Source organism: Haliotis rubra, unplaced genomic scaffold (genome assembly GCF_003918875.1).
Source record: "Haliotis rubra isolate DU_JTF1 unplaced genomic scaffold, ASM391887v1 Scf717, whole genome shotgun sequence".
Taxonomy (NCBI): Eukaryota; Metazoa; Mollusca; class Gastropoda; order Lepetellida; family Haliotidae; genus Haliotis; species Haliotis rubra.
In genome coordinates this window covers 333,519-354,764 of record NW_025767432.1, presented here as the reverse complement: position 1 = coordinate 354,764, position 21,246 = coordinate 333,519, and the positions used below count along the sequence as shown (strand labels likewise).

At 40.5% G+C, this 21,246-nt stretch overlaps 1 protein-coding gene across 1 annotated transcript in view; it reads right to left on the bottom strand.

Moving 5' to 3' along the window:
• Positions 1-460: 460 nt before the first annotated feature.
• The window catches only part of LOC124259308 (zinc finger protein 423-like), a 67,402-nt gene continuing 46,616 nt past the window's right edge, over positions 461-21,246 (bottom strand). Inside the window, 5 exon segments of the mRNA XM_046693416.1 lie at positions 461-3,869; positions 4,740-4,867; positions 7,170-8,101; positions 8,104-8,720; positions 8,907-10,593. Of these exon segments, the coding sequence (XP_046549372.1) occupies positions 3,702-3,869; positions 4,740-4,867; positions 7,170-8,101; positions 8,104-8,720; positions 8,907-10,593 (3,532 nt within the window). The 3' untranslated portion in view covers positions 461-3,701.

Sequence of the window (21,246 nt, the reverse complement as noted above, 5' to 3'; positions counted from 1 at the left end):
ATGTGCATGCACGCACGCACGCACGCACACACATTGCTTTAAAAATGCCATAATCTTGAACACACCCTTAAATACCATTTCATATCAATATACAATAGGTTCCCTTTGATTGGTGGGGTGATGGTAAATGGGGTTTAACCTCGTACTTGAGAATATTTCAGACTGCTTGTACTAGCCTAGACTTAAGCTGGTTTTATAGTGCTAGCTCACTGAAATACCATGCCGCAGGTAAGCATGAATACCCCACTCAGACTCATTGCACTGAGCCGACCAGTTCTTGTTTTACCCATTAATGCCAAGCGCCAGGCAGGGACGGCAAGTACCATATTTTAACGTCTTTTGGTATGACGAGGCTGGGGGATGCAACCCTCGATCTTCCGCTCTCAGGGCGGACACTCTAACCACTAGACCGCGGAGGCGGTCTCCCTTGGATAGGTTCAGACAAGACAATCAGAAGAAATGAGTTACGAGATTGTGAGTCTTTCACAAGTTTTATTATGAATTCAGCACTTATATCATATCAACACAAAGCTTCACTGGTCACAAAGCTGCTACAGTCAGAACATCGTTGACATGGAATTAAAAAATATACCTTCTATTTTTGCTGCATCCAAAGTAACACACTCCATGATGGATCAACATCGTGGTGACTTGATGTCAGGAAGTCATATTGTTCCTCATAACAATACAGGCAACTTATGAAAATCATTCACAATAATCACTGTTGATGTGTCCAGAGAGGGACTATTTCAGGGGACGTTATTTTTGACACAAAACTTAAATCAGTGAGTAGGTTTTCTACCAAGAGAAGGGCCCACGTGGAGTCAGAATTCTGGTGTCGCTTGTTTTTTGTAAATATCAAATATCTTTCCCTAAATAGAGAGTGAGTGAGTGAGTTTAATGCTGCTCTGAGCAGTTTTCCGTTATATCAGGGATTGTCAGCTTAATCAAGGGTGAAAACCAGAAGTAAAGCGGGTCTCACACATTCACCACTATGATCAAGCAACAAGCCCAGTTACCATGGTTATGGTGCTTAGGAACCTCGAGTGAGTGAGTATGGTTTAGTTTTACGCCGCTTTTAGCAATATTCCAGCAATATCATGGTAGGGGACACCAGAAATGGGCTTCACACATTGAACCCATGTGAGAATCAAACCCGGGCCTTCGGCGTGTTGAGTGAACGATTTTACCACTAGGCTACCCCACTGCCCCTTAGGAACCAAGAAACTTTATTGGGGCAGACTGGGATTCAAACCCACAACCAAAGGTTTCTGATATAACCATGTGAAACAAACCTGCTCACAGAGACTGGATAACTGGATCTCTGAAGCTCCCAGTCAAAGAGGGAGTCAGGGATATTTGTGACTTTGGTTTTTATCACTGTCAGTGATACTCAAGGCACAGCCTGCCTGCATCACCAAGAACTGGTTCCATACATTGTTCCTTTGTTGGGAATCAAACCAGGTTGTTGAGTGTGGTGAGCATGTTCTGTACCCACTAGGCCACCCAGTACCACCAGTAAGTGTGCGACAGTGTAATACTGACATCGCAATATGACAGCAGTATGACAGCATGTAACACTAAGAATCAGATTCAAACATTGTACCAGTGTTGGGAACTGAACTTGGTCTCTGCTGTACGAAACACAACTATGGCCACTCAGCCCCCCACCCCACTACCAAAGAACAAAAGGAAATCATTGTCTTCAGTTATATTCATTATCAAAATCATATGGAAACTAGTGGTGGTAGGTCATTTACAAATATAATTGCATAAATGTATCTAATTCCTCCCTCAAACATTTCCTACATAGAGACAAAATTCATTTTCAAAACTGCTACAAACAACAAAATTTCATCCTCTGTTCGTTCTGTGAAATTCCCTTCACAGGACCAGATAATACATTGCATATGAAAAATTCAACAAGCAACAACAGATTCTCACTAGAGTTAAAATACATTTCTTGCTTCTGATAATTATATTCTTCTGTTAGTCTATTGTGCTATACACAACATTACAAAAATACAGATGTATTCAGAATACTGCAGTCGTAGACTTTCAAACCAAACGTTTCACCAAACATAGTTATATGGACCCTAACAAGCCAATGAATGCATTATTTAGTTTCAAAACTTTTTTTGCGAAAATAACAAAATCTCCAGTGTCACAATCAGAAAACGTTTGCATTTTAAAACCTTTTGCTAGACATGGACAACCTGTTTTGACAGGTATCAAGTTTGTACATAACTACTTGTCTTATATACAAAACTAACAAATCATCACATACAATAAACCACACATCTCCATAGGAATGATTAAGAGTCATATACAAACATTTGTACAAAAAGCAAATTACAATCTTCAAAATATACTAATATTTTCTACTCAAAACTGCCTTAAGTTAAAATACAGATATCACAATCGCCAACATCTCATAGCACTTACATAATCTTCTCCAGCTAAAAAAATAACAATTAAAACAAATATTCCACGGTTCTGAGGCACTACCTGCACAATAAAAAAATAATAATTATGTTGTCCTTTTTCTGTTCTTATTGACAAGACTTAAATACTCTGACACCAGTAAGCAAACCATATTTTACAAACAGGCTGCTTCTGTCAGATTTGTGCAAAACACATATTTTTCTAAATGAACATGTTTTCGTGTACAGAGATGGCAATGCCAAAAGGATTGAAATTAGTAATTTTAATTTTTTAAATACCAACTAATGTCAGTTTTTAAACAATCAATCTTAAAAGGATATGAACATTATATTTGACAAACCTTGCCTATTCTATCAGAACGTTCTCGAGATTTTGATGCATCAGTGAGTTATCCCCCTTTAACCACAATTCAAACAAGGCCTGAGGGTCTCTATGGAGACCTGAAGAAGTTAATCTACTTTGCTCCTAACCTAATAACTGTCAGTACAAACTACCATTAAGGATGTCCATTCGTCGGCATGTAATGCATTTAACTTTTTTAAATATCCTTTCTTCATAGGAAAAGTATATAACAACCTAATTAATCAAAGAGTACAAGTTAATGAAAGGTTGAGTTGTGCAAAATAGCCATACCTGAGCAATCATGCCAGATTCCCTTTGAAGGTATTTTCTAACAGAGTCATTGTGCATTAAAGAATCACTGAAAATGATTCATGGTATTACAATGTTTACCAGATATAAGTAGCATCAGACATAATCAAAATTTAAACATTTAAACGTAGGTCTTAAGCTTGTACTCATAAGCATGGATATGGCACTGCGAAACCCAGAAATATAGTTATGGCTAATTGGAATTGGTACCCATGATTCTATGTTTGTTGCACGCTGAAGGGATGCAACTCTACACAGGGAATTGCAGCAGCTTACACAATGGTCCACTCATGCCCCCGAACTTCTGGGTTCATTTTTGCATCTGTGAACCGTGACTAGACCACGCAGGTACGAGCCAGGTTCAATTTCTGTAGTAACCAGGTTCAATTTCTGTAGTAACCAGACCCGTCCAGCAGACATTCTAACATTCCTAAACAACAAGACCCTACAGCATCAACACTTGAGCAACAGACACATTTACACAGATCAACAGAGTCAGGGTAGAGCTGAGACCATTATTTTAAACAACATTGACATTACATCAAATCTTTAACTGACACAAAATGGACAATCTGAACAACTCAGATCCTGTCAAAGGTGAGCTTCTAATGGACCAGTATTTCATTGGTGGCAGTGGTGGTGGCTCCATCTAGTTCATCCTTCTGGTCAAGGTCAGATAACTCTTGTATGCCATTCTGGCTGGCTTCTTCGCTGGTGGTGTCACTGTGGGTGTCCATCTCAGACATCACCTGTTCCATGAGCGCTGCAGAGTCCTGCACAACAGACAGCATCATCAATATAGGTGGGCATATTCAATACTCAGGAATCTTGTTCATGTATATCTGGAAGCAGTGGGTAGCCTAGTGGTTCAAGTGTCTGCTCATCGCACTGTTTGTTGGTACTGGTGGCTGCGGTGGCTGTGTGGGTTAGATCACTCACAGGTGCCTGACTCTGAGAGTGTGGGTTCGAATCCCGGATGGGACTCGGCCGAACAAAAGTACTAGAAACATTTGACTACTATCTAAAGGGCATTGTGTATTCAAGCAAACTAAGGTGAGCGATGATGTGTTTTATTCCGGATACTTTAGCAAAGTCCGGCCTTCACGCTTCCCATGTAAACAATCAAAACTGGGTCTTTTATAAGCATAAAACAATCTCAACAATATCCACCTGTATGGTCTGCCCACAGAGCTAATGGTCAGTGTTTGAACTCTAAAGTGCCTTAAAGATGGCGCTTGTTGCTACCAAGGGGCCCATTTCACAAAGCGATCGTAGTGCTACGACTGTCGCAAGTTTATGTTAAGTATGGGAGTTATGATCACCTTAACGCTACGATCGCTTTGTGAAACGGGGCCCTGAATGATTAAAATATGCTGCTTGTTGCTACCCTGGCTGATTAAAAGATGCTGCTTGTTGCTACCCTGGCTGATTAAAAGATGTTGCTTGTTGCTACCCTGGCTGATGCTCAGCACTAAGGGGATAGAACAAAGACTGTTGTCATCATAGTCTAATAGCATGAATCACTGGATTGTCTGGCCCAGACTAGATTATAATAGGTCTCTGCCATATAGCTGGAATATTGCTGAGTGTGCCATTAACTACAAACAAAACCTAATGGATGACAGGACTGATTTGAGACTTACATGTTCCACATGGGACTTGATATGATCCCGGAGATATCGGCGGCGGGAGAAGGCACGGTGACAGACCGGACACAGGAAGGGCTTCATCCCTGGGTGACATCTCATCTGGCTCTTGCGGTTTTCTTTTCCTGCGGATGAAAGTTTACCATGTCAGCCCTGTCTCAATCTTCCACAAGGATCAGGAAGTTGATCACTCCAGGAATATGTGAAGTTTTGAGCGAGTAAGCGAGTTTAGTTTTAAGCCGCTTTTAGCAATGTTACAGCAATATCACGGCAGGAGACATCAGAAATGGGCTTCACACATTCTTCCATGTGGGGAATAGACCTCAGGTCTTCGGCGTGACAAGCGAAGGCTTCAACCACTACGCTACCCCACCGCCCCTGAAGTTTTGAGGTTTTGCTGAACAAGTAAAACAGTACTGTACTTTAATTACCCTAAAACATGCATACTACTCAAAACAAGTTAAGAGCACCTGATATTTCACACTACTGTAGGTAATCCCCCATGCTATGATAGATAAACAATGATGTGAAACAATCAGGTATTCTCTAAGTTCTTTTGTGCACCTTATGCAGAATTCTCTGACAGTAGGGGCTGTGAGCTGGCCTGAAGGTTAAAGCATTTGCTCATCACGCCGAAGACCAGGGTTCGATTCCCCACATAGGTACATTCTGTGTGAAGCCCATTTCTGATGTTCCCTGCTGTGATATTGCTTGAATATTGCTAAAAGTGGCCTAAAACTAAATTCACTCACTCTGACAGTAAGGGGCCATCTATATCCATAACATCTACATTTACATGTGTCCCCATTGGTACAAGTTTAAGGGATTATTTTTTAAGTTCAGCTTAATGACTTGTCACTTCCATTTTAGAAAATTCTTAAATAAATTTGATCTTTTTCAACAGAAACAGGTGTACTGTATCAGTTGAAATATGGAAAACAGCTTGGTAACACATGAACTCACCCAATTTAACACACATGAACTTATTCACTTGGCAGATAACACTTGAACCTATTAAATAGGCAGATAATACTTGAACTAACCCAATATTCCAGTAAGTTAGTAACACTTGAACTTGCCAGTTAGACTAACTGGTCAAGTAACAACATAGTGGGCAGGTGGACACCAACATGGGATGTTCGAAGGATTTTCAGTTAAGCACTAAGGCAAGAACTTGGCGAAATGAATCAACATTTTTCAACATTCTTTTTACTTAGATTCTGGAAAATTGCAATTAAATAACTAAATACTAAGTATTAAACTTGCTTTAAGTAATGTTTTTAAGCCAGAATTCAACTTGCTATAAGTTATATCTTAAAGAATTAGAAAAGCTTTTGCAATTACCGGTACATGGGCTGTGTATCAGTCTCTACTAAAACCTACATAGATCCCTGTAACTGTGACATTTGGGGCTGTGCAATATGCATCACAAGAATCACCCACTGTAATACGAAAATCCTCTATAAAAAGGGGAACAATAAGGCATCATTGCTGAAGTGGCACGATGTCCCTATTTGTGTCTTTCAGGGAATAGAAATGACTGTGAATTACAGAGTATTGAGAAAAAATGATGAATCGGGGGATTTGGGGATACTGGAGAATCTCATTTGGCCAACTGGACATTCATATGTTTTTTCCCTGCTATGCAGGCCAACTGGGCAGGGGGACTTCTGGGGCTGAGAGATACGTAGCATGGTAAAGACAAAGCGACGAGGCAGGAAGTGGAGTTTTACATCCGTCTCACATAGCACAAGGATCCACACCTGAACTCTAACATACAGTGATCAAAAGTCAAGACTTATGTACCTAAGGGTAGGACGAGACAGTGTTTTGGTCTGTAGGGCTTATATACACATCTGCAACAAGTAGGTGGAGGATATCATAGAGGTTCCAAACAAATTGTTGTCATAACCTGCCGCTTGATTTGAAATGGCTAAGTTTCATTTGTTTATTGATTAACATTGCACTCAGCAATATTCCAGCCATATGTCAGAAGTCTGTTAATAATCCTGTTTGGACTAGATAAACAAATCACACCATATGAAAGCATGACATCAGTGTATGAAATAAGCCAAAACCCAGCCAGACATCAGGGCTGGTAACTTCAAAATGTTACAAGCCCGAAATGCATTTAACCAGACGAGACACCAAGATATTGTGAATTTACTTAAATGTATGGAACATCTAAATTTTTTACCAGACCATCGGACTGGCTAGCTGTAAATTTAGACCGTCCGTCAGAAATCTAGCCCGTCTCGGGCAGTCGGACGGGCCTTATTTCATACACTGATGACATGATCTCATTAAATTACAACCACCATAGGTTGCTGGGGCCAAACATAACCAGGAATCCCCATGGTAAATGTAATGGAGGGTGACAAGGTTACACAGAGGAGATGCTGCTGCTGCTGCTGAAGCCATACATACCTGTCTTGTGTGTCCTCATGTGTCCCTGGAGATTACCGAGACTAGGGAACTCTTCGTCACACTCGGTGCAGGGGTACGTCTTCTTGATGCCGTCAAGGTCAATGTTGGAGTGTATGCTGAAGAAGTGCTGCTGCATGGTCCCGACTGAAGTGAACACTTTGGGGCAGAGGGAACACTTGATCCTCTCCTCCTTGTTACCATCACATTTCCTCTGGTGAGCCTGGAGGTATGTGGTGCTTGCGAAGTGCTGGTGGCATCGTGGACACTCCACCGTGGTGGATGATGTTGGGGAGCTTTGACGAGACTTGGATGAGTTTTGTAGGGAGGCAGAAGCACCGAGAGCATCTTTCATTTCATTATGGATCATGTATTTCTGTGAACTGTGCAAGTGGTGGGACAATGTGTTGAGGAAGGCTTTCTGAGAGTCAGGGGAGCCATGAGTTGAGGAGACTTTCCCAGGGGACATGCGCAGTCCTGGAGAAGTGTTCATGTGAGGGCTTGAGGAAGCGGCTTGTTGGTGGGAAAAGAGATGGTTCTCAAGCTCGGCACTAAAGAAGAACTTCAGGTTGCACTGATTGCAGGCATACTTGCGTCCACCGACCCCATGTTGTAGAGCATGGGCTTGGATATCTGTGATGGAGCTGTAGACGTTGCAGCAAATACTGCACCTCATTTCATCACCTTGGTACGTATGCTCTATCAGGTGACACTGCAGCTTGGAGGGTGTTTCAAAATTCTTGCCACACAGTTTACACTCATGAATGTTACCCTCCTGAATCATGTGAGTAGCAACATGCATCTGAATCTCATATTCTGTAGCAAAAGACTCTTGGCATTTAATGCACTGAAAAGTCTGCTTGTGGGTCAGTTTATGAGCATCAAGTTGGGCACTTGTTTGGAAAGTCTGGCTGCATTTTTCACATGTATGTTCAACGGTCTCTCCATGATAACATGGCTTACAGACATAGTATGCGTCCTGCCGCTGGTGTTCAGCTTTGAGACAAGGTTTTCTTTAGAGTCAAAGCTTTTGAGACAGACACAGCATGTATAGAAGCTGGGCTTTGACTGAAAATGGTGTTTTCCATGCATATTGAGTTCTACCAGTGAGGCAAGGGTCTGCCTACACACAATGCACTGCAGTAAGGAGCCTTGGTAACCATGTTCCTGGGAATGGATGTAGAATTGGTCCTCACTCTTCAGACTGATCTTACACACAACACAAGAGTTTCCCTGCTGGATCTTACAGTGCTGGAGCTTGTGTTCTGCCAGAATGCTACCCGATGGAAACACTTCATCACAGATGTTACACTTGAGATTCTCCGAGCTGAGATGAATCCTCATGTGCTTCTCATACTCAGATTTGTTCTTGAAGGTCTGGCTGCAGTAGATGCAGGAGGACATCTGTCTGTCTCCAGTCAGAGCAGATATCAGGGCTGAGTTTGGGACCACCAGCTTGTCTCGAGGTGGAGACAGCAAGTCAGTAATGTCCGATGTTTTGGTGATCTTCAGGCCATGATCCTGGGCTTTATGCATGGTGAGGAGGACTGCTGGCTGAACTTCATGTCACATATATTACACATATGCATGGGCTCTGTGTTCTTCCAGATAGCAGATCCCATTGCTGCTGGTGAGGATGCTGGCATGGGACTGGTCCTTGGAACTGGAGCAGGTACCTCTTGTTCAAAGAGAAGCTCGGGGTCTTTTTCAGATTTGATTTTTACAGCTGGAACTTCAGGCTTCGGGATGTGGATGTTCATGTACTGGTTTGTCCCCATGGATATTCTGCATGTGCTGATCTAGAAGATACTCTATATGGAAAGAACTGTCACACATAGGACACTTGAAGGGCTTGCTATGAGTTGTCAGATGACACTGCAGTTCCATCTCGTTAGAGAAACTCTCCTTGCAAAAGAGACACCGGTATGGCTTGGACATATGAAGGTGGTTCACTCGTACATGGACCTGCCATTCAGTCTCTGAGCGGAAGATGTTGTCGCATTGTGTGCACTTAAACAACTTGCACTCATTGCTGTGTTTGATTGCAAAGTGGACCTGGATGTTGACCTTGGAATCAAAGATCTCCTTACAAAGGGAACACCTGTAGAGGTGGTGGGCGTGGATGTCCATCAGATGTTTCTGAAGCTCATCAGGCTTGGAGAAAAGCTTCATGCAGCTTGTGCAGCCGTACTCAGTAGTCATACACAGGTAATGGATGGAGGAGTGATTCTCAAGCTGATCCTCAGTCTGGAAATGCTGGTTGCATTGCTTGCAGGTGAACTTGGTCATGACCGATTCCAGATGGAGCTTCATGTGGGCCTGGAAGTTTGTCAGATCATGGAAGGTAGCGTTACACTGGTCACATGTTAAACTGTTTGGTACACTCTCGTACATACTGGTCCCATTTCCTATTGCACCCATGTTAAGCCTTTTCGGGGGACTACAATGTTTGTGATCCTTGTTCAGCTTGGACCATGATCTCCTATTCTTCATTTTGCCACCAATCTTAACCTTCTCCGAGACTGGAGTCTTGTGAACAGTGTTCCGATGTTCCTCAAGAGCAGTTGGATCTGAGAAGGCCAGGGTACATTGAACACAGTATATAGAGTCTACCATGGCAGTCGACCCTTCCTTGAAGTAGTGAGCAGTCTTCTTGTGCTCTGCAAGAGCTTCTATACTTGGGAACTGCTTTGTGCAAAGACTACAGGGGTACTTGATGTCCATACATGGCTGGTTCCTGTGAACCACATTCATGTGATCATGAAGACTGTAAAGATTTGGATAGGGGGCATTGCAGTAGTTACAAGTGTAGATCTCAGCCGGTTTCACACTATGCATGCTTTGCATGTGAATTTCCAACATTTCAAGGTTATTAAAATCGTCTCTCATACAATAAGGACAAACCAATAGATCACTTGCAACACTGACTCTACCAGTAGACAAAGAAGAGTTATCTCCACTTAGCTGAATTAGGTTAGAGTTTTCTCCACTTTCCTGAACTAAAGACACATCATCTGAGTTGGGTAAGTTATGAATATCCATATGCTGACAAAGCTGTTCTGTGCTGAAGAAGTTCTCAAAGCAAACTGGACACTTTAGCTCCAAGGGGTTCTCATGGACGTCGTGATGGTGATTGTCCAGAGCCTCCTGTCCCAGGAAACACTCCCCACACAACTGGCACTGACACTTCTCAACCTTTACTGTGTGGATAATGAGGTGAGCCTGCAGTTCTTTGGTGGTTTGAAATTTTTCCTGGCACTGAAGACACTCCAGTTGCTTGTTGTTCGCTGACTGCGATGACAAGGTCTTGTGGGACAACACGTGGGACGTCAGAGACGCTGCAGTCTGGAAGCCTCGGGAACACACCGGACACTGGTAGGGTTTGCCACTGTCATGAGTTCGCATGTGACTCTTCAGATGATCACTCCTGTAACAAAATCATATTTATTAGTTGGGTATAATTATTCAGTTAACCTTAAATATTTTATCAACAATGGCCAAGGATGAGCTCCACAAAGTGATCAGAGGCAATATTTTGTTTTCATGTGGCATACAGACTTGGCCAGTTATAGATCAGAAAAGCATTTTATAAATTCCACCTGTAAACTTAAATGTTTAAAATGAACCATAACTGCAACAACAATAGGTTAAATCTTTTGAAAACCAAAATAATCTGAGCTGGTCTTAGTATATGAAGCATAAACTACAATTACTTCAGAATATGATGTTTTTCGACAAACAATGTCTCTTCCTTATCACTTTCAATACAACCAAGGTTCATCTTAGCCTCACAGGATAACAAACACTGTTACACAGACAATCAAAACCCATTTTTCCACTTCAAGAATTGAGCTTAGATGTTATTCTTAAAGTACAGAAAGGACCATATTCAGAACTAATAAGGGCTGTAAACCATGACTTCCTCACAACACTAAGTTCAATTCAAGGTAAAAACAACAACTTAGAGAATGTTACATCAATTTGAGCTCAAGTAATGATACAGTTCATCTAAATAATGTCACAAAGCATGTAGATATTTGTTATCTACCAATTTTTGTTGGAACCAATTTTGTCATTTTAGTACCGACTCCCTCAATTAAGCCATACTGCGCAGAAGATAAGATACACTCTGCTGGTTCATGTCAAATGCAGCTTTGCATACCTGTAATTCTAGGAGAAAGATGTGACCTGCCCTTTTCTGAAATAACTGATTTTTTTCTGAAACCATACTCATGGAAACAAATAAGGGAACACATGAAAGTACAAGTGTTCCTGTATTATTCTCATATCTTTTCACCCACAGTGCAATACAAAGCTTGCATAGACATTTGCAACATCAAACACATTGTGCCCATGTGGGGATTCGAACCGGGTCTTCGGCGTGACGAGTCAATAACCAAAGAAGCACTGTCTTCGAAAGTACTTCCATCAAGTGTTCCCAACAGTATTACCCCAATCACCCCCAGTGCTTCCTTGCATGAGGATATCAGTATCCTGTTATCAAGAATAAACTTTCTTAATTGATTTGCAAAAAGATACATTTTACATTCTACCTTCTTAATCCTATGAAAAAAAAATGGCTGAAAACAGACCATATATTCAAGTTAATAAATTTATAGAATTTTCTGAACTATATGATGGCTGTTGAAACATAAAATACTGCTGTCTGATGGGCACTTCTTAAGTGTTGATGCATGACACAGTAGATACAATTTGTAGATAACAATGTATGTTACTTGTGCACATGCATATGCATCACTATGATTGAATTCATTCACTATAATACTGATTACTGTATACAATAGCAACAGGCACCAACAGTAATATATTGTGTCTACTCTGTCACAAGGCACTGAGTGGCTATTCAGTCAGCATACCGGGGCAGTGGGGTAGCCTAGTGGTTATAGCCTTCGCTCATCATCCCAAAGACCCGAGTTCGATTCCCCAAATAGGTACGATATGTGAAGCCCATTTCTGATGTCCCTCGCCGTGACATTGCTGGAATATTGCTAAAACAGTATAAAACCATACTCACTCACTCACTCACTCACTCAATCTGCATACCAATAACAGAATAAAACCATGTGGAACTAAATACAGCAATCACAGACACCAGAAGAAATTCCTTTCTTGCAGTGATTCTTCAGTAATGGTCAATATCCGAGACACCAACAATATTCTTTTTCAAACAAATTCCCTTCTCGAGTCATTCTTCAGAAATGGTCAATATCCTAGACATCAGTATAATAAAATATATAATATTCATTGAGCATCTGTCCTACCTGGCCCGAGGAACAAACTGATGTTCCAACATCTTCATGTCACCCAGGTAGCAAGACATAACAACTGCATGTACAGGTAATTCTATACCAGACAATAACAAGCAAGAGAACCCATCCCACACACACTTCATGCTCCCTCCAATTACTTCAGTTCCGTATCACTGGCACAGTTCAATGACTGAGAATACTATAGGGGCTGTATATAATCCCTCGACAGATTCCCTGGAACTATAATACTGTCACAGAGAGCACTCCACACTTATGAGATCAGATGGCTGAAGTAATCCTATTGTAGTAGGAACTCAAGGATTGCTGTAATAATTTCTGCATGTACATGTTTGTTAATTAATGCCACACCCAGCGACACTCCAGCTATGCGACAGCAGCCTGAATGTGTGGACCAGACAGCAGCCTGTACATGTGGACCAGACAGCAGCCTGTATGTGTGGACCAGACAGCAGCCTGAATGTGTGGACAAGACAGCAGCCTGTACGTGTGGACCAGACAGCAGCCTGTACGTGTGGACCAGACAGCAGCCTGTACGTGTGACAGCACCTGTAGTGTGGACAGACAGCCTGTATGTGTGGACCAGACAGCAGCCTGTAGGTGTGGACCAGGACCAGGACCAGATGTGGACCAGACAGCAGCCTGTACGTGTGGACCAGACAGCAGCCTGTACGTGTGGACCAGACAACAGCCTGTAGGTGTGGACCAGGCAGCAGACTGTACATGTGGACCAGACAACAGCCTGTATGTGTGGACCAGACAGCAGCCTGAATGTGTGGACAAGACAGCAGCCTGTACGTGTGGACCAGACAGCAGCCTGTACGTGTGGACCAGACAACAAAGTCATCGATATTCAGAGGATCGATCCATCCATCCATCCTGTAGGGGACAAAGTCACCAAACCAGCCCACCCGATTCCAAAAATAGCCTCTAATGATCAGCACTTGTTGGTGCAATACTCTTGTAGTCAGCGTGCGAAATCATTTCCAAATGTTGCTATCAAGTCGGGCAAGCAATGAATGACCGTTACTAGCCCACAAAATACTTCACTAGCCCGAAACTTGAATGTAGAAACTAAGCAAAATATAACAAATATAGATGAGAATAAGATTTTGTCGGCACGACATGTGTTTCATCACTAAGCTGCTAATATGATGAACATTTTTATCAGGCCATAATCTTGCATGATTTAGCAGTGTGTTATAACTTAACAAGTCGGAGAGCGTGATATATTTACAAAATGACCCCATGAAAATTCACTAGCCAGTCAGGCCAGTGACTGTGGAGATTTACTGGCCCGACTGGATTTTTACTAGCCATGGAATAATGGGCCAGTGGTTATTTCACACACTGCTTGTTGTGATACCTTCAGGGCTGTAATAATCACTTGTGTACATATATAGAATTAAAGGCTGACTATCAGGAACTTGTAACCACTGACTGTCAGCCTGCTGGGAAATAGAGTCCAGAAAAAGCATTAGGGCATTTTTGTCTCTGCCATGGTTTATGCAAACTGTGTGTGTGATGCGTACTGACCATTATGAAAAGACATGCTCACCTTTGTCATGTACACATATGTAATCAATGACTTTCCGGTATCCATTAATACAACCTTCACTGTTGTATGGCCTTGTATGCCAAGTGGAAACTCTTTGGTCTGATAATCGAGATGGTTACTCTTTAGCGTTGATAATTTACATATAAAATTACAGGTCCACCAACCAAGTATATTTCCTTGTGTTGATTTAAGAGGACAGGAAAATTGCCATATGTTAGTCATAAATAATCAATGTAACACTTCATGGAAAGAAATATTTACACAGTGTAGAACATTCACTGGAGATAAGTTACTAGACTTCCAGATGATATCAGCTAACTGTTATATTTACAAAGAGGGTGATACACATGATGAAAATGGTTGATAGCAACACCTGTGTTTTGTAATTCTATAGTGGTATGTATTATGTACTTGTGATGTAAGAAAATTGACCGGTCAGATGTTGAGTTATTTCTAAAAAAAACCTTACTGTTAATTTAGCTTTGACACACAAGTGCCCTTTGGTTTTGATGACAAATATTGTATTATCAATCGTATTATTTTAGCAGTGGAGAGATACATTTACATATTAAGTAACAAAGAAAACAGTATTTCTTTAGAATCCTTTCTAATGGTCTTAATAGATATAATTAATGTTGAAGAACATATTGGTAAAGAGAATACTGTATAAGCTAAATGGAAAGCGATCTCAAGCAAGTTTAAATGTTTTACACAATTGAGTGAGTGAATAACTTTTCACCGCTTTTAGCAATATCCCAGAGTATCACGGCGGGTGACACCAGAAATGGGCTTCACATTTACACAGTTGAAATTATACTATTATTTGCTCTTTGAAAATCTGAAATACCAATATGCTGTTCTCATGTCCTTTGAACTAACTATACCATATTCTTTTTTTAAACAATACCACACAAAACTTAAAGCATATTTGACTTTTGTCTCCCGGAAATAAGGGTGTGAGTCTGGCTTTATGCTGTTTTTAGCAATATTCCTGCACTTGCATGGCACCAGAAATGGTATTCGAACCCAGCTTTTGGGTGTGACAAGCGAACACTCTAACCGTGATAAAATCAGTTCTGAGCATAAAAACAAAAGGCATGGACCATCACATTGCTGATAGACATTTATGTCATTTCTGGAAAGTCTGTGTAGGCATTTGGCTTGATCAGGGTTCACATGACATGACCTTCAAGGGAGTAGTTAAATTTTCACGACCTTCTAATGAGTCATTAGATCTTCATGACCTTCTAATGAGTCATTAAATCTTCATGACCTTCTAATGAGTCATTAGATCTTCATGACCTTCTAATGAGTCAATAGATCTTCATGACCTTCTAATGAGTCAATAGATCTTCATGACCTTCTAATGAGTCAATCGATTCTTCATGACCTTCAATGAGTCAATCTTCATGACCTTCTAATGAGTCAATAGATCTTCACGACCTTCTAATGAGTCAATAGATCTTCACAACCTTCTAATGAGTCAATAGATCTTCACAACCTTCTAATGAGTCAATCGATCTTCATGACCTTCTAATGAGTCAATAGATCTTCACTACCTTCTAATGAGTCAATAGATCTTCACAACCTTCTAATGAGTCAATAGATCTTCACGACCTTCTAATGAGTCAATCGATCTTCATGACCTTCTAATGAGTCAATAGATCTTCACGACCTTCTAATGAGTCAATAGATCTTCACAACCTTCTAATGAGTCAATAGACCTTCATGACCTAATGAGTCAATAGATCTTCACAACCTTCTAATGAGTCAATAGATCTTCACGACCTTCTAATGAGTCAATAGATCTTCATGACCTTCTAATGAGTCAATAGATCTTCACGACCTTCTTATGAGTGTAGAGATCTTCACGACCTTCTAATGAGTCAATAGACCTTCACGACCTTCTAATGAGTCATTAGATCTTCACGACCTTCTAATGAGTCAATAGATCTTCACAACCTTCTGAGTCAATAGCCCTTCACGACCTTCTAATGAGTCAATAGATCTTCACGACCTTCTAATGAGTCAATAGATCTTCACAACCTTCTAATGAGTCAATAGATCTTCACAATCTTCTAATGAGTCAATCGATCTTCACGACCTTCTAATGAGTTAATAAATCTTCACGACCTTCTAATGAGTCAATAGACCTTCACGACCTTCTAATGAGTCAATAGATCTTCATGACCTTCTAATGAGTCAATCGATCTTCATGACCTTCTAATGAGTCAATAGATCTTCACGACCTTCTAATGAGTCAATAGATCTTCACGACCTTCTAATGAGTCAATAGATCTTCACGACCTTCTAATGAGTCAATAGATCTTCACGACCTTCTAATGAGTCAATAGATCTTCACAATGAGGTAAATTACAGTGTAACATCAGATGATGATACTGGGAATGTATCTTCATGTCATGCACACATTTAGCACCCAGTTGTCCTGTTTCAACATTTACACTGGGTACTGCCAGTCTTTCAGTCTGGTTGACATGTTGGATTTCATGGAGTTTCTGATCTATGCTCTGGAACCATGGACATGGTCAGATGCTAGGGGGTGTCACAATTAGCTGTGGCATTGATTGCACAGACTCTGAAACACAATATTCCTTTTCCTGTTAAGATCAGAATCAATGTTCATAAAAGTGGAAGGTCAAAAGGATGTGCGTGAAATGGTGCAGATACACACAACGCTACCTACATCACAGATACAGGGAAATAAACTCTTGTTTTCCCCAACCTGTTGCTGAATAAATTATTCTTCTGAGACATTATGATACTGTTGCTCAATAATTAATTCTTTTGAGTGAGTGAGTGAGTTAAGTTTTATGCCGCTTTTAGCAAAATTCCAGCAATATCATGGCAGGGGACACCAGAAATGGAAATTCTTTTGAGGCAATGTGAGGTCATCACTGAATAATAAGTTCTTTTGAGGCATTGTGAGGTCATCACTGAATAATAAGTATATTCCATTTTATTTCATTTATAATTATTTACCTTTACTGTAGGAGTGAGTGAGTGAGTTGGGTTTTACGCCACTTTCAGCTATATTCCAGCAATATTCCAGCAATATCAAGGTGGGGGACACCAGAAATGGACTTCACACATTGTACCCTTGTGTGGTATCGAACCCGAGTCTTCAGCGTGACAAGCGAATGCTTTGACCACTAGGCATGAAGTGATTTTGTCTTGGACATTTCCACTTTGATTCAACCACAAGCACTGGGGTGAGTGAGTGAAATGATTTTATTACTTACCCGTTGAAGATATCACTGTTTAATAATTTTACAATATTTATGAAACTCGTGAATGGTATTGGTATCTAACTCACTTTCGCTCTTTAGATACCAAACCATTCACTTTTAGGAATATTCCAGCAATATCACGGAGGGGGACACCTGAAATGGGCTTCACACATTGTACCCATATAAATGTCCATGTGGGGAATCAAACCCAGGTGTTCAGCGTGACGAGCGGACACTTTAACCATTAGGCTACCCCACCGCCCCACCACAAGCACGGAAATTACTGAAGACTTGAAGGCCTAAACAGTAGCAGCTGTTGTTTCCGAGGGTGAGTCAGTGAGTTTAGTTTTAAGCCCCACTATTCCAATATTCCAGCTATATGGCGGCAGTCTGTAAATATGCAGTCTGGACCAGACAATCCAGTGCTCAACGGCATGAGCATCGATCTACGCAATTGGGAACCGATGACATGTGTTAACCAAGTCGGCAAGCCTCTTACGACAAGCATGGGTTACTGAAGATCAATTCTAACCCGGATCTTCACAGATATGGTTTCCAAGAACTTGAAAAGAGTTGAAGAGTTTACAACCTGTTTAAAACCAAGTTACAGTCAGGTCAAAAGGCCCCAAGGGTTAGGTAAATAGATAGATTGTATATTGGTAGTTTTGAACACCACTGAACCAAACGACTTGGACCAAAAGTCCAGACACACATAAGCTTTAATATTCCACTGGGTCTTTTCAATGTTCAGTGTATGTCTCAATGTGATACATTTTGTGGATTTGGGCTAAGAAATGACCACATAAAAAAATCATCAGCAAATCATCAAAGAAATCAACCAATCCCTTGAAAAAATCCCAGCACTATCTAATCACTGAAGGATAGAAAAACCTAACAAGCACAATATGCAATGGGAGAACATTATTCAAACTAATCAATGGCATAGTCATGGCGACTTAGGGGAATTTAAGAACGCTTACATATAATGGACAATCTCAATCATTGTAAGACATTTTCAACATTATATCTTCTAAATTCAGGTTTAGAGGAACATTTCACAATGTACTTTATCAGTTGTTAGTTAGCCTACAGACTGTCATTTGATAAATGAACTGATTTGTTGGATTTTTATGATGGATGCCCACATTTGAAATTTACCATTCATAACATTCTGTAACTAAGCCAAATTAACACTTGTGTATGGGCCTGTAGATGTTAAGCAATAACAAATTATAAAATGTTGTATAAATGCATCCATGTTGGACATACTTTAAATTACACTCAACATTCTGATGCCTACCTTAACGAACTGCTTCCAAACGCATTAGCAGATTACTTCACAATGGCAACTTATCTCATCTCTTACAATGAAGCATTAACAAATTAAAACCGAGAAATTACTCACAGAAGAATAAGATTGATCAACCAGCATCATGGTTACAATGGGCACTTTGTGTCCTTCTGGTGTAAAACCTTGGTGTTTGTGTCATTTCAAACATTAGACACTAACAGCCTCGAAGGAATCATCATCATTCCGTCAGATGTAAATATATCAGACGAAAAATCAATGCTTGGTTACTTCTTCTACATTGTGTCTTCATCATGAAAGCCTAAAACTCAATATTCTTTATGCTAATGGGATAAAAAGGTGATAACACCCCCACTTGTCCACCTGGAACTTCCATGGTAATAGCAAAGGGGTGTTATATTGGATAGTATAGTAGAAGCAGGCATGTGATATGGTTTTATATAACAGGATAGAATTACAGCAGGATGACTAGATTTCCCTCCATCATGATACATTGTTTTACAACAAAGATGCAGGCAAGATAGCACATTCCGCTCAACATTTCAGTTATTGCAAGCTCACATGTCTTGAATCGCTGTGTATGATGCAGCGATGTTTGTCACTTTTCTATCAGAAATATCAGACATAAATTCATTCCTCAGTATCATGATATAAAACATGAAAATGGGAAGATGTTTAGAAGAAAAAGGGGATTTACGCATTTGTGTTTAGATCTGTTATAAAAACAATCTTTCGAGTACATTTGAAAATCATTTGAAAGAAAGTCTGAACCTAGGAACAAATGAAGGACACTTGCACAAGAAAGTGTAACGCCTAACACAAACTTGACGAAAAATTATTAACTCACCCGCTTTCTTCTGGTTTTGACCGTCTCACAATCTCAATAGCCCGCAAGAAATGCAATATACAAAATAAATATACGGACAGCTTAACAACGCTGATGTACAGAAATAATTTTACTGTGCTGTCACGGACTCTCCTGGGAAATTTAATCTATTGGGCGAGTGAGAAGAGGTGACATTTTCAATTCCAGGTACATATCGCTATAGTTTCACTGCTAAGTAAACCTGTTGCCATGGTAACCAAACATCAAAGTTTCTTTATTAATCTGCACAGATACGCGACATCTCCAGGTAGAGTTTTTCTTTGATCAGTAGAGATAATAAATTGGAGACTGGCTGCCAATAGTCTGTTCATTGCACATACATCAGAAAAGGTTAATAACGATGATGATGGTGAATGATCTCCCTTGGGAAGCAACCGAGTACTGATTTCTGTCTGCCGGGAGCCGAGACACATGTATGGAAACCCACAAGGGAAATCAACTCAATACCTTCCCTGAAACAATTACGGAGATGCTTCAATAAAACTACTGAAAGAAAAGAGCAAGCACACAAGGAAGCTCGGTTGGAAAATATTGTCTCATGGGATGAGAGCATTTTGCATACAGCAGTGTTTTGGAGACATGCATAAATTATTCAAACTTTGTTATAAACTTGCTGTATTCCTTCTGGTAGCAGAAGAGACTTGGTGAAACACTGACTGTGGGGGAATATTGTAATGTAGATTTTTATGACATTGTCGTCTTGTGAGTCGGACAGCCTGTCTGTGATTTTCTCCAGAGGATGTGGTGTAGAGCTGCAGAATTCAGAGTGACAGTCTCTTGAGGATGTGTCATGAAATATTGATGCATATTACTGTCTGAATAGAAGAAGAACAAACTCCTTTGGCAATGAAGAAATTCATCAGTGTCTTTAAATCAGATATATTCCAGGCTGTAAGTTTTTTGCACGTCATATTTGCCAATGTCTGAGAAGAATATGGGTGAAGTTTGGATACCTCAGAGCATCAAGATTGACTCATTAAATAACTAGCAAGAGCCTCATCAATTTGTAATCAGAGCACCTTCCCTGAAGATTGCTTTACCTCGAAATCTGAGAGCACAGTTGTCTGTAACTCATATCAACTCTGTATAGAATATACGTTTTCTCTTCACATTGCAAATTAGTTTAAAACGGCCGTTGTTGTCATTCAAACGATGGTGATCCTGGCCACCGAATAGTAAAGAAAAGGAAGAGGGTTTCCATTTCTCTGTAGATTTCAACACAAAGACATGTTCATATTCTTGTTGAATTTGTCTGTGAACCAGTCAGGCTCAACAATGGTATGTTTATGCCAGTCATACTAGTCTTCATTATGTATTGACGGCTACACATGGATGCAAGTCACAAGTTGCCTACTGGGATCAGGCAACACTGCAGAGTACATGGTCTATGTAATTCTACCACAGGTGCTTCAATACCAAAGCAGCAGGATTTCTACAACACCTTGATTAATACAGGGTTTTTCAGCAGATTCTGAATTTCAGTTTGATTTTACTAGTTCTTAGGTGACCAACGTATATTTTGTAATCATATGTGATGTAATACTGTATTTATCTGAAGAAAAAAAATGAGACATTTCACTTAAATCAAACTGAAAATAGGCCATCACAAACATCTTTCTCATCATGCATGAGTGAGTGAGTGAGTTTAGTTTTACGATGCACTGAGCAGTATTACAGCTATATGGCGGCGGTCTGTAAATAATTGAGTCTGGTCCAGACAATCCAGTGATCAACAGCATGAGCATCGATCTACAAACATTGGGATAGGATGACATATACATGTGTCAACCA